At 44.4% G+C, this 14,731-nt stretch overlaps 1 protein-coding gene across 3 annotated transcripts in view; it reads right to left on the reverse strand.

Moving 5' to 3' along the window:
• LOC121271640 (transportin-3-like) overlaps nucleotides 1-14,731 on the reverse strand; it is a 52,872-nt gene that overhangs the window by 10,830 nt on the left and 27,311 nt on the right. For all 3 annotated transcript variants that reach the window (XM_041177743.1, XM_041177742.1, XM_041177744.1), the window contains 7 exons: nucleotides 13,911-13,987; nucleotides 12,164-12,224; nucleotides 11,002-11,142; nucleotides 9,933-10,049; nucleotides 8,941-9,035; nucleotides 5,595-5,751; nucleotides 4,053-4,220 (listed from right to left, as the gene is read on the reverse strand). In XM_041177743.1, coding sequence (XP_041033677.1) covers nucleotides 4,053-4,220; nucleotides 5,595-5,751; nucleotides 8,941-9,035; nucleotides 9,933-10,049; nucleotides 11,002-11,142; nucleotides 12,164-12,224; nucleotides 13,911-13,987 — 816 coding nt within the window. The remainder of the gene's footprint in view (nucleotides 1-4,052; nucleotides 4,221-5,594; nucleotides 5,752-8,940; nucleotides 9,036-9,932; nucleotides 10,050-11,001; nucleotides 11,143-12,163; nucleotides 12,225-13,910; nucleotides 13,988-14,731) is intronic.

A 14,731-nucleotide genomic window follows, 5' to 3' on the forward strand; every position in this document is an offset into this window, starting at 1 on the left:
GACATGTCAGAGGAACTGTTTTTGAAGGTACCATCATCAGAACAGATGCGACGGAGGCGAAGGAACTGAGAGAATGGGATGGAGTCCTTACAGGAAGCGGGGTTTGAGGAGCTGTAGTCGAGGTAGCTGTGGGAGTCGGTAGGCTTGTAATGGATATTGGTGAACAGTCTATCACCAGAGATTGAGACAGAGAGGTCAAGGAAGGGAAGTGTCAGAGATGGACCATGTGAAAATGATGGAGGGGTGGAGATTGGAAGCAAAATTAATAAATTTTTCCAAGTCCCGACGAGAGCATGAAGCAGCACTGAAGTAATCATCGATGTACTGGAGAAAGAGTTGTGGGAGGGGGCCGGAGTAGGACTGGAACAAGGAATGTTCCACATACCCCATAAAGAGACAGGCATAGCTGGGGCCCATGCGGGTACCCATAGTCACACCTTTTATTTGGAGGAAGTGAGAGGAGTTAAAGGAGAAATTGTTCACTGTGAGAACAAGTTCAGCCAGAAGGAGAGTAGTGGTGGATGGGGATTGTTCGGGCCTCTGTTCGAGAAAGAAGCTGACAGCCCTCAGACCATCCTGGTGGGGGATGGAGGTGTGGAGGGATTGGACGTCCATGGTGAAGAGGAGGCAGTTGGGGCCAGGGAACTGGAAATTGTTGATGTGACGTAAGGTGTCAGAGGAATCACGGATGTAGGTGGGAAGGGACTGGACAAGGGGAGAGAGAAGGGAGTCAAGATAACAAGAAATGAATTCCGTGGGGCAGGAACAGGCTGACACGATCGGTCTGCTGGGACAGTTCTGTTTGTGGATTTTGGGTAGGAGGTAGAAGCGGGCCGTCCGAGGTTGGGTGACTATCAGGTTGGAAGCTGTGGGAGGAAGATCTCCAGAGGAGATGAGGTCAGTGACAGTCCTGGAAACAATGGCTTGATGTTCAGTGGTGGGGTCACGGTCCAGGGAGAGGTAGGAGGAAGTGTCTGCGAGTTGACGCTCAGCCTCCGCGAGTTAGAGGTCAGTTATTGACAGCCCAGCAGGACCTTGGAGGGACAGGTGCAAACAGCGTTTCAGATAGGGATCACAGGCATTTGCAATGTTTTGGCTGGATATTATGCGGGAGCAAGACAGAGTCTGCAGTCAGTAAACTACTGGTGAACCTCCTTGACAAACAATTGAACGTCCATTGGAAACCCCAATGGATCATGAGGTAGCGGTGTGAGAGTTACCTGCCTGTTCAGCTATACTTGTGCCTTGGTTCTACCCAGTATCCTTCTACACCATGGTGACTGCCATCAGTGATTTTGAGAAATTAATGGTAAATGAGAGAAATCAGACATGCATTTTGTTGCATCATTGCTTAATACAAACTTACCAATCTTAGACAGGACTGGTAAACCAAATGTAGGTTCGGTTTATTTCAAGATGTAGTACAGAAGTGCTCAGTAGACAGTTACTATAAAGATTCAGCAGCTCTTATTAACACAAAAGTACAGCTGCAATTCCTTCACACCACATGCTGCTAGCTAAACTGAAAGCTCCTCTGAACAATGTCTGCTGGTCACATCTGCTGCTTACATCCTGGCTACATACTAATTAGCATACTTTCTTTAAGAGATATCGCAGCATTTCACGACCCTTCGACATTGTCATGAAGCTATTAATGTATACAATACAATTGGAAAATATTTTTCTTTTAAAATAGAGGTTTAGTCTGCAGGTGTGTCTCAATTGGATTAAAGCCAGCTAATCTGGGTGCTTTGATATGTACTAGTTTTGATATGCAAGAGAGGTAGCATGCATTTGCATTTTTTGAATAGAGCTTTCAAGAAGTGGGTGAAAAGTGCCACCTATCTAGCAGATACCAAGCAATATGTTTATATTGCTAATAAAATTGGAACTATGAAAGGGGTTTAATTGTCAGAAGAGGCTGGTGATACAATGAGAATTTACATACAATGAGCGGTGTTAGGGATAACTCCAGCAGTTGTGTGTGTGCAGGGCAGAGGCAGAGTAAGATCAAAGCCTGTAAACCTACCGCTGTGTCTGCAAGGAACCAAAGTAAAAGGAACCTCATTTTTCAATTTGTAAGATGAAAATGTTTTGCCTGGTATCTGGCTTCATTTATTTTAATGTAAAACCTCGCGAACTGGTGGTCTGATTCCTGAATTTAGAGTCGCATTTCAAACATAACAGTTAAAATTATAGGTTATGACAGTTGTTTAGTTTCTCTGTGGAATTTTTAAATAACTCAGCTATACCAACGAAATTGGTCATAACCGACATGCTTCCACTTTACTATGCGAACCATCTAAGTAGACTTCAGTTATTTCTTGCAGGTCACAGACAAAATAGTTGCATTAGTGGTACACATTACCAACAATGTACATGGGAATAAAAGCAGGCCATTCAGCCCTCCAGCTTGTTCCAGCAGTCAACTTGATCATGGCTGATTTGCATGTTAACTCCATCTACCCACATTAATTCCTTACCCATTACCTAACCATGCCTAGTAGAAATCAGGCTTTTTGACTTTCCCTTATTTAATGAAGCTGGCCTACAAGTGGCATCAGTAACACATCATTGGGGGAAATCACAAGAGACATCAACATTGCTTGGTTACAGGATAATACGCCATCAGAACACTGAGCTGGCCTGTTGTTAACATGACTAACCACTGCACTGCAAGGGATCATGTGAGTAAGGGCCCAATTTTAACCCTGATAAGTGGATGGGTTTTGAATGACCTAAAAAGGAGTACTGTGTACATTTTGGGTTTCCTTATTTAAGAAAGGACATAATTGCATTAGAAGCTGTTCAGAGGAGGTTCACTGAACGGATTCCAGGGATGAGGAGTTTATCTTATGGAGGAAAGGTTGGACCTGTATTCATTGGAGTTTAGAAGAATGAGAGGTAATCTTATTGAAACATAAAATCCTGAAGGGCCATGACAGAGTGGATGCTGAAAGGATGTTCCCCTTTGCGGGAAAGGCCAGAGCTAAAGGACAGAATTTAAAAATAAGGGGCCTCCATTTAAGACAGAGGTGAAGATTTCTTTTCCTCTCAGAGGGCCGTGAACCTGTGGAACTCTCTTCCCAGAGAGCGGTAGAGGTCGGGTCATTGGATATTTTTAAGGCAGAGGTAGATAACTTCTTGACCAACAAGGAAATCAAAGGTTATCAGGGTAGGCAGGAAAGTGGAGTTGAGGCCACAGTCAGGTCAGATGATCTTATTGAACAGGCTCGAGGGGGCTGAACAACCTACACCTGCTCTTAATTCCTATGTTCGTTTGAAAGGAAGAGGAGATTAATATTCTGATCAGAACAATTCACAACAGTTCCAATGAAGACCCTTACATCAACCAGTCCTTTCCCTGTCTCTCTCACACAGTCAAAATACTGCAAACACTTGAAATCAAAAATGCAAACAGAAAATGCTGGAAATACTCAGACCAGGTACCATCTGTGCTTCTGTCCTTACAGATGCTGCCTTTCCTCTTCAGATCGTGGATGACCCAGCATTCCTTTCCACCTTTCTTTCTCTCTCACTGCAAACCACTCATTTTAGTCTTTGTCGATATTATTTCAATTTCTTTCTCCCTAGTCTTTTGCCAATGTTTCACACCCACCTCTCCTAAATGTGCCAACTTTTGCTGGGTTACAAAAAAATTAGGCACCCGCTGTCCTCTGGCACCTCCCTCAAGTGACTAACTTTTCACGCGAGATCATTAGCAGGTTTGCTTACTCCTGCTCCTGACTCTCATGTTTGTATATATTCAACCACGCAGAGCATCGCACCTCAGCCTCTCTTTCCCAGTCATCCATACAAATGTACTTACAATAGGCAGATGGCAATCAGGAGAGAGAACTCTAGCAGATCCCTCCCCTTCCTTGCAGCCAAATCTTGACACCCTGGTTGAGATCAGCAAACGTACCTCAGGTCTGGACTGTGTGTCGCAGGGTTGAACTATACAGTGAACTATGCAAGCCATCAGGTTTCGTGGGTGGGGGGTCATGAAAAATTACGCATGTATTAAAGACCACCTGGCTCCCATTACACACCTTCCGGTCAAAAATGCGGAGTTCCCACATGACGTCGGCCACATTTCCTAGCATGCTCGGCACAAGGTAGAAGCAGCACGCCTGTACCAGCTGTGCCACAAGCAGCGCTCCGGTCTCCCCGAGAAATCCATGGACCAGATTCTTCCGTAGCTCAAAATCTTCTTTGTGCTAAAACATGCCAACAGACACAAAGTTACCACACAGCCTGATGATTAAAGGCAGCCTTCATGGACATCTGGCAATACTTAGGCCAAGTCAGAGGGCGTGCTGATTTAAAAGGCCAGCAATACACTAATTTGAAGCGCATTATTCTGCCGACATGCACTGGTGTGTGACCTGATTTAAAGTGATTTGCAAAAGAAGCAAATGTGACGTGAGAAAAAAAAAACTTTTTCACACAGCGAGTGGTTCGGGTCTGGAATGCACGGCCTGGAAGTGTGAAGGAGGCAGGTTTAAACGATGCATTCAAGAGGGCATTAGATGGTTATTTGAATAGAAATAATGTGCAGGGGTACGGGAAAAAGGCAGGGCAATGGCACCAGGTCGTGATGGTCATTTGGAGGGCCGGCGCAGACACGATGGGCCAAATGGCCTCCTTCTGAGCTGATTAAATTCTGTGATTCTGAGCTGTCCCTTTCAAGGTCACAGGTTTAAATTATTATAAATAGGAACACCAACGTCAGCAATAACAATCTGCATTCATGTAGCGCATTTAGCACAGTGAAACATTACATGGTGCTTCCCAGCAGTGTCAGCAAACAAAATTTGACATCGAGTCGCATAAGGAAATATTGTGACAGCAGCAGGTTTGAAGGAGTCTTTTCAAGGAAAGTGGGGCAGATGGGTGAAGTTTGAGGACTATCAACATCAAAAAAACTAGCAGGAAATTACCGTCTTTCATTTTTATTTAAAAAACAAACTTGCATTTATATAGTGCCTGGCAACAAAAAGCTTTCCGCAGCTATTAAATCATTGTTGTAATGTAAGTAAATGTGAGCCACTTGTACACAGCAAGGCCCCGCAATAAACAATAAAATAAATTACCAGCTAAATGGGTTTTTGGTGCTGTTGACTGAAGGATAAACATTTGTCAGGAAATATACATTCCTTCAAATAGCACTACACAATATTTATATGGCCTCTTGAACAGGCGTTGAGGCTTTAACTCTTCATCTGAAGCACAACACTTTTTTTTCTTCAATCTTCTTTCATGGGATGTGGGCATGGCTGGCAAAGCCAGCATTTGTTGCCCACCCCTGCTTACCCTTGAAGGCTCTCTACCCTTTACGATGCATGCATGCACGTCGGCAGGTCAATCATAAAGAAAACACAAGCCAGCTGTACCTAGCAAACAGAACTCAGGGAGAATGTTGTTTGGAGTGGAGAAAAGTTTGCCTGCTGAAAGAATGTAGCCGCTGGCCAAGCTGAATGGGCACCGAGCCGACTTCTAAAACAAGCGAGATGATCCAGCTACCCTGGATTTTCTTTTACGATGGCTTTCATCTCATGTCTTTGGGTGGATGTTTGGACTCTCGCACTCACCTTGTTGATTGTCGCCACGTGAACCAGGTCCTGCAGGAACTTCATCACACTGGAGTTTGCATCGCGGTGGTTCAGCGTTGTTGCCGCCAATGCGCAACGAATGATTAAGGACATCACTGGGCTTTGAATCAAAACAACTGGACTTCGCTGAATGAATCTGCAGAGAGAAAGAGAGGTTAATTTTAATGACCATTTTACTTTTTGTTAGTTTGTTGCAGCCTCTCCGTTCCCTTGCTGAAGTTGTTAACTGTTGCCTTGCGGCCTAGTATCATAGGCGCAGACTGCCCTCCAGTACCTCGCCCAATTATAATTTCATGTGTCTCTACCTAGAATATCAGCAAGCTATTGAACTGTATGGGTCATCGCAGCAAGACATGCTCCTGCCCATCGCCGAATGTCTTCTCCTATGGGAGGGCATGAGCCCTGGCTGATCTTCCGCTATTTTAGTCCAGGAATACCATGGCCAAACGAAGTAACCTACCGCTGCCTGCAGAGACCAACTGAATCAGCATATACCAGTGATTGAGTACATGACCTAATGGCTGATAAGATTCAGTACCATTCTGGGTAGCAGATCTAACATACAAGCCTTCAAGGAAGTTATATGTCAATACAGAATCGCCCATTAACTTAAATCTGTGACTTAGGGATGATTTTGCCATGACCTTAATGAAAATGCTTCAGGATCAGTTTATAAAGGTGAACTCCACAAGTTTGAGGTCATCCAAAACTGTGCTGTCTGTGTCTTAACACATAAAGTCCCATTTCCCTGTGCTCCGTGACGGACTTCTGCTCCTAGGTCAGCACCTTGATTTTAAAACACACATCCTAGTTTTCAAATCTCTCCATGGCCTTGCTTCTCCCTATCCTTGTGACCTCCTCCAGCCCCACAACCCTCAGAGATACCTGCGCTCATATTAGCTGCTGTTGAATTGGTTATACATCTTACTAGTTGCTCTCCATCAGATCACTGCATCGCGTGCTGTGGTACTGAAAAACAGAGATCAGGAAGGACCCAGGTTTGATTGCTGGACTGTGCTCATCATGCTATTAGTGGTCTTATCACCCCTGCAACCTGGCATGGAGATGGGAGTGGAGGGGCTTGCGCAGAGGGAGACGGAGCCAAATCCAATCAGGATTTCTAGTTACTGTCTGGTAACAAACCACCCCCCACACCCCACCCCACCTCTAACCGCCGTTGAAAAGTCTGTGCATGGACATTCAGTGAGGAAAGGGTTGAGGCTTCACTGCAATGTACACATGGTAGCCATGTTGTCTTGGCTCACACAATTCAGTGCTTGGATGAGGTACAAAGGACTGTTGCAGATCTGTACTTCAACAAGTGACAAGGGGAGGAATTTGGGGTCATTCACTGCTTAGAACCAACGAAGCCGAAAGGCCGAGGAGTGTTGGACACCAATTCAATGAACTCAAAAGATTCTAATGCGCTAGGTTCAACCAATTTTCTAATTCTTGATAGAAGTGTTTGAAACTTGAAAATGCTGTATTTTATTCAACTAGACACTTTCAGTCTAAACTAAGGGTTAAAAACACTCAACGTCATTGCAGTCATCCTCCGAGATCTCTCCATAAGCACAAGTAGATTAAAATGAACAGAACTTGGCCTCTTCAGTGACCCATGATCCCACAGGGGCTTGAGAGATTCCCAGCAACTTACATTTCCCAGGAATTTATTACTGTGATGGAGAAACTCTCCCCATGATTATTTTTAAGAAGATAAACATTAGGAAGGCAGTGGATGTCAACATGGGAAGTTATCAGCGTCACTTGTGGTTGGGTAGGAAGTTGTTATTCTTAACTGGCCCTCATCACTCCTTGACCCCTGGCACCGTTCTGGTGAAGCACTTTGAGATGCTGGGGATCAGAGGCAGGGAAGGAAATGACTGTCGTTATCATATTCTTTAATCTCCTTTTGACTCTGTGAGTGAGGAATAAGTTGAAATGCAAGATGTGAAGAAAACCTGAGATTCACTGTAACTAAACAACCCACGGAGGAGCACTGCTTTTAAATATTGCTGAAAAGAGTGACATGTTGCCGAAATTTTTTGTCTTGCGCTCAACAGGGCAAACACAAGAGTGCCAAATTTTAGATATTTACTCCTCCTGCTGCCTGCACTTTAACAAGAGGCTGCAACTTTTACAGCTCTGAAAGGGTCCAGGGTCTGGGTTGGGATACGTTGCAAAAAGTTGCCCTTATCCCGTTTGCTTCCCAAAGGGCTGGTGAGCAACGGTAGTTAATTGTGAAAGGGAAGTCTTGGGGACAGGAACACATGGGGATTATGGGTTTCCGGTCAACGGTGCTCCCCCGGCACGAAACATAACGCACGGACATGGCCCAGTCTGCCAGACGGGAGAGTTTAATGGCTGTCATTTTCAGACCTCTTCTAGGGCCATCTCACTGTAAGTAAGGAGAGTGGCACATACAAGATTCAATACAGAAATTCTGAGTGAATCCAAATTATAAATTCACCTTGGGCAGTTCACTGAAAGTCAGCCAACGCATCCCTCATATGAAACATGAGATGTGAAATCTGCCATGCAAGAAGCAAAACAGACACCTCGATCAAGGACACGGTCTCTCAGACAGCACCTCCCAAACCCCTGGCCTCCATTACCCAGAAGGACAAGGGTAGTAGGTGCACAGGAATATGGCCACCCACAGGCTCCTCCTCCAAAACAAACACACCATTCCAACTTGGGAATATATCCCCCATTCCTTCATCACCAAAACCCTAGCAGTGGCAGCACCTTCTCCACAGGGGCAACAGCGGCTCACAAAGAGGCTGCTCACCACCACCTTCTCAAAGAAAATTAGGGATGGACAATACAAGCGCCAGCCTGGCCAGCAATGCTCACACAAAGAGAATTACTTATTTAAAAAGATATTTGGAAGCTGACCTCTGCAGCTACATACCCTCCCCCTCTCTGTGCACTCACTTTCCTGGGATCAGAACTCAAATTTGAATGATTAAAACTGTTGAGCCTAGTCTCAACAATAACGTGCTTCTCTTTCTCTCCAGCCATCCAAACCAGACCTATAAGTTGCGCTACTGGATGGTTCTACAGTTCAACAGGGCCGATTTTGAAAATTTCAGACTTTACCAAACACAATAAAGAGCCAATACAGGGATCTCTTCACACAATGCTCTGTAATGCTCCCAAATGCTTATAACCATTGCCAAATTCATGAACACATGGTCATTTCTTTGTGGTAGTCATAATGGAATCTATGATTCTTATTTATTGTATAGAAAGTGGATAAAAGCAGAATATTCCTTTATCTCTGCCAGTGAAAGTTGACCCTTTACAACAATACTTCTGTTACCTTGTTGCTAAGCGAAAAAGATCATCCACAGTGTCAGGGTGATTCTGGAATCCTCTAGGTTGTTCTAGCAGTTGGAATGTTGGTCCACAAAATGCCTGAAGAATTGCAACAAAACATTTGCGAACCATTTAAATAATGAGAGCTGTAACAATTCATAGCAGATTTGTGAATAAATATACTGCCCTGTAGCTCAAGAACATACAGACCAATCAGTCCCAGTTTGGTTTCCAGTCAGTGCTGAATTAACTGGACCCAATGGTTGGCTTCAATGTTCTTGGACTAAGGCTGGGTGAGAAAGGGTCAGCCAGGAATCCTGACTGCTTCCAGTAACTCCCGCTGGACATAGATTAGATTGTGCTCAGCTGCAATGTCCCCTATGGGAGACCAGCTGGCTGACTGACATTCGTTTGGGGTCCCCAGTGACAACACCCCACCGGGAGAAGGCGGGAAAGCGCTGGTGAATGCTTATAAAACTATATCCCAGGAAGCAGGCAATGGTTTCATTGGGAGATACCGTGATATATATATATAAAAAAAAAAGACACAGTAATAATTGGTTCAAGGTGAATGGGAATTAGCTTTGTTCTATTGGAACATACTTTTGATCTTGAAAGTTGGGAAACTACTTAAATAGCTATAGATTTGAGGATCAGGGTAGCTAATGTTTCCCCAATAATAAGTGTGCATTGGCATAATGAGGCTATTTCCTAAATATGTTAGTGACACCAAACACATTTAGTTCACCAATTTTTTGCTAAGAAGTTGACCTATTTGGTGACCTTGGGTGCTCTCGTCCTGTTTATTTCCATGTGGAATGTCATATCTTAATTGGAATTCCACTTGGATCACCAGGACTAGGGTCTCATTACAAAATTGATATTTTGAGACCACCTAAAAACATAACTCAACTGAGAATCCTCCAGGATAGACTGAGGCGCCTGCAATAACTTTACTTCTAAGTAAAGGGATGCACACAAAGCCCAGCAATTTACCTGCATCATCTCCAGCAGACCCTGCGTGCAGCTCTCCTCGCTGCCGTACTCATCCACCAGAATGCTGCCTAGGTATAAGAAACAGGAGTGCTGATGGGACTGGTACACACTCACCATCTTGGGGTGAGGCAGGAGTGGGGAAAGGAGACAGAGAGAGAGAGAGAGAAAGAGATGCATGAGATAATTATAGCTCATTCATTCAGGCCATGACAAAAGTTACTTCACACTCCCGCACTACATCGCACTGTGCCTTGAACAATTCGTGTCCTATTTTGAAACATTCAGCTTCTCCACCACAGGGAACTGTGGCCTGGCATTTCAGAACTACAAGACAGAGCCCTGAAGGCAACTTCATCGAGGCAACTTCAAGAGAGTTTTGTTCAATGTAGATCTGGGGCACTGCAGCCAGAGAGGCTTTGGAAGCAAGGTTCCTCCATTCCCATACCCAAATTGGAGCAGGGCTAAATGCAAATGGAGAGGTTTCTTGAACTCGCTAGACAAGGGAAAGGGAGGAAAGTACCCCAAAGAAGCCTTCCCCACAGCCGTCAAATCCACCTACCACTTAGGCAGGAGTAGGAGTAACCACTATTGGAAGGCAAGTTGTTACACTGGTTAGAGGAAGAGCACAGACCAGGTATCCTGCTGAGGAAAAGCCCTGATACCACATCGAAAATGGGATGGGGCAGAGCAGGATGATGGCAAACTCCAAAGATTCAAATATGGACAGTAAACTAGCACGGAAACAGCTGAACCAACTTCCAGTTATTATTTTGAAAGAAATCAGACAAAGCAATACTTTTCCAGTTTAGTTTCAGGCCCCTTGGTTTCAAAATACTTTTGCTCTTTTATTCACTTTCTCTTCCCAACCCTTTACAGGTGACTAACAATTTGCAGCACATCTGTCCTTGTGACAAGTGTCTATGGAAGCACCCTTTCGTTATATGACCCAGTGCCCAAAATAGCCCAGGATTTGTACTGTCTGTTTCAGTACTGAGACACAGCCACAAACCAGTTATTCCCACGGTATAGAACCAAACAGATGGACTAACACATGCACGGACACACACACCTGAGACACCAGGGGCTGAATCAACATAGCAGATCCTTTCCCCACACATCTGATCGCAAAGCGCAGGCATCGGCAGCAACGCTCTGCCATCCGATTATCAGCCTGGTGCCTGTACAGGGTTTCAGAAATCACTGGCCAGATCTGCAAGGGAAAAGATTTAATGAAAGTCAGTTCAAGGAAAAAAGCTTTTATTGGGAATCATAACCCCATTCTCCAATTCTCAGTCTGCAATCAACAATTCTTAAAAATATACTTTTAAACGCTTGCGTTTTCAAGGTGAGAAATTTCAGAGCCAAGGAACCTTTGCCTAGCTCCCACCAGCACTAAGTACCCCCAGGTGCAATACAACATGGGTTAGATGCAGAGTAGAACTCTCTCTTCACATCAATATTAAAGCTCTTCTAGATCAGATGCAGCTCCTTTTACACCATTATATACTTCCATTCTGGGACAGCAAAGTTAGATGCAGGATCCCTCTCATGACCCTTTAACCTGTCCTAGCCTCAGAAGAGCCCTCTCCAAAGCATTTATAACATTTCCATCCTTATAGCTCATGTGGAGATGATCATGTTTGGTGCTGAACAATGTGGCCATTTTATTTTGTGGCCCCACACTTACTGGGAGCTCACACATCTGGGACTCAGAATAAAAGTCCCCTCTTTCTCCTATCAGTGTCATCGAATTAAAAACTAAATCTTAGAGGTGAAAGTACAATGTGCAATCAGCTCCATCGTAGGGGACTCCTTTATTCCATTAGACCCAGCTTTATTGGAGCAACTGCTCCTGTTGCAGCTAAGGCTTGTCCCTAGAACTTTTTAACACATCAGGAATGAACAAAGTTAACCAGAAGTCTGCACCTATGAAACAAGCACTCTCCCCACTACAACTACTGAAAGTGGCGATGGGAACAAGCAGGGTGAATCCAAAACGTGAAAATGCTGGAAAAGTCCAAAGATGGATTTGCGCACCAGGTAGGCCCTGTGTTCTGATGAAGGGCCCCACCCAGAACATGACCTTCTTTCAGATGCTGATTGACCTGGTGTGTGTTTCCAGCATTTCCCTTTTGATTTTTCACTGTTCCTTAGTGGAAACTCCCCCTTTTCAAATAACAAAGGCTCCTCCCGGTGACCTTCAGACAGTGGTAAGTGCGCGGGATTCTTACCTCCTGGATAACTTTCTGACAGGGGTGCGGCCTCCCTTCTCCCACTGTAGCATTTGTGTGTCTGTCAGTGTAAGGGGAGAAGAGGAGTGAGATGGAGGTAGGGGAATGTCTTCATCTGTGTTACAGGCATAATATGAGCTCAAAAATAAAACTAAGACCAGAAATTAGCCAACCTTATAATTTGATTATTTGAAGCTAGTTTTTCAGTTAACAGTAAGAACATTACATTTAAATTGCACCATTCATAATCTCAGGATGTCCCAAAGTGTTTTACAGCCAATGAAGCACTTCTGAAGTGTTGTAACCAAATTGTGCACAGCAAACTTGTGCAAACAGCAATGTGATAATGACCAGATCATCTGGTTTTCATGACGTTAGTTGGGGGATTAAAATATGGGCCAGGAAAGAGTGCCTCACTCTTTGAATAGTGTCATGGAATCTTTTAGGTTCATCAGAGAGTAGGCAGTTTACCATCTCAGATGAAAGATGGCACCTCTAACAGTGCAGCATACTCCAGCACTACACTGGAATGCCAGCTTAGATTTTATGCTCAAGTCTCTGAAGTGGCTTGAACCCAATACCTTCTGACTCAGAGGCAAGGCTGTTACCTGCTTGAGCTACAATTGACACCAGAGTTAAAGACATTAGGTTGGTAGGAAACCTGTTTTTCTCCCCCCCAATAGCCTTAAGGAGGATTTTTTTAAATGAATAAACATAAATTGAAAATGGCCTTTAGGAAATCTGCTGTCCTTACCTGGTCTGGCCTTATTGCAACTCCAATTCACAGCAATGTGGCTGACTCTTAACTGCCCTCTGCAATGGCTGAGCAAGTCATTCAGTTCAAGGGCAATTAGGGATGGGCAACAAATGCTGGCCTTTCCAGCGATGCCCACATCCCACGACAAAGTAAAGAATCACAATGTGCTGCAGACTGGAAGGATACATCTTCCTAACCATGGCCTGTCACAGAGGTTAATTTATATTGACAAATGGTGCAGAGAAGTTCACTGATCCTGACATAGAGAAAGCTTTCTCCACTTTTGTCACCTCGTTTCAGTATTATACATGCCCAGGTCAGGCATAGCATAGGCAAATGTAAAGTTAGCTTGTGCCGCAAATACAAAATCAGAGGAGCATGCTCCTGTTTCATCTGTGAGACCTTTTTCCAAGCCAGCCAGTTGCACTCTCAATGAGTCTGACATTGTAGTTATTATCAAATGCGGGGCAATTTTGTACTGTGATTTTATGCTACGTAGAAACTGAGTTGAAATTACCTAACACGTTTCATACAGGATCTGCGTCAAGAAGACAGGTTTTTTTTTTGAGTCAAGCCGTCTGACTGCATCCAATCCCAAGTTCCAAAAGTGTTGAGGCAAAATAATTCAAATGTTATCCTGGCCAAGTAGGTTTAAAACGTGAGGCTGGTTGCCTGTCTTTCTCACACGAGCATTGAAAAGACAATCTTGGCTGTCTGATTCCTGTACAAGTGTAGAGAGCCGACATACAACTAGTGAAGGCTATCTATTGTCTCCTTATGAATCTTTCAAGATGTTTACATCCTATGAAGCAGGTATTGGGAGCTCAGGGCAGCCCCGAATAATAAGTCAAAGCCAAATAGACACCCCTCAGATGTCTCAGTTTGGTTGCCAGTATGATGCTTTTACCCAAGAGTGAATGGATGAATTTAGTCAGGTGCACCATCTACACTCTTCAGGCATATAGACAGCAAAAAGCCAAGAGGCTGTACCTGAATATTGCTGCCAGTCTATCCAACCACACTGCTGGGTCTGCCGAGATGCCGTTGGTCTGCTCAGATGTCAATAGCTTTGAAGAGATACAAAAGTGGGAGGTTCAACACTCACCTCACAACAGCACAAACACACTAGAGACACTACAACATGATTCAATCCCAGGTCTCTGGGAGCCAGGAGGGTTACGGGGGTCCCTAACAGAACTCTCGTTAGACCAACCTCCTTGGTCAGAAATCCTGGCATTTCCCTCCAAACAGGGCTGATGCACTTCCATGTTCTCCCCAGGTAAGCCAGAGAGAAACAGGAAAAAGTGGGAAACACACCCTTGCCAGCAAAATCAAGTGGCCCACAAATCAAAGGAGATTTTGCAACCTCCACAGGCTAATAGAAGTGAGTCAGTCTGTTAAGGGCAGCCAGTTAAGCTCAATTCTCAGGAGTTGTTTCTGCTTGATCGAGGAGACTGAGTTAACTTATATGTCATTTAATAAAATTGTGGGTAGATGGTGCATAGTAGTAATGTTACTGGGCTAGTAGTTCAGAGGCTAATGCTATTGGGGGCACTGGTTCAAATCCCACCATGACAGCTGGTAGAATTCAATTCAACTAATAAAATTTGGAATTGAGAGCTAGTCTCCGACCTTGAAACTATCATTGATTGCTGTAAAATTCCACCTGATCTGGCCTACATGTGACTCTAGACCCACAGTAATGTGGTAGTTACTTAACTGCCCTCTGAAATGGCCTAGCAAGCCATTCAGTTCTAGAGCGATTAGGGATAGGCAATAAATGCTGGCCATGCCAGCGATGTCCACATCCC

The sequence above is a fragment of the Carcharodon carcharias genome, chromosome 31, assembly GCF_017639515.1.
Source record: "Carcharodon carcharias isolate sCarCar2 chromosome 31, sCarCar2.pri, whole genome shotgun sequence".
NCBI classification, from domain to species: Eukaryota; Metazoa; Chordata; class Chondrichthyes; order Lamniformes; family Lamnidae; genus Carcharodon; species Carcharodon carcharias.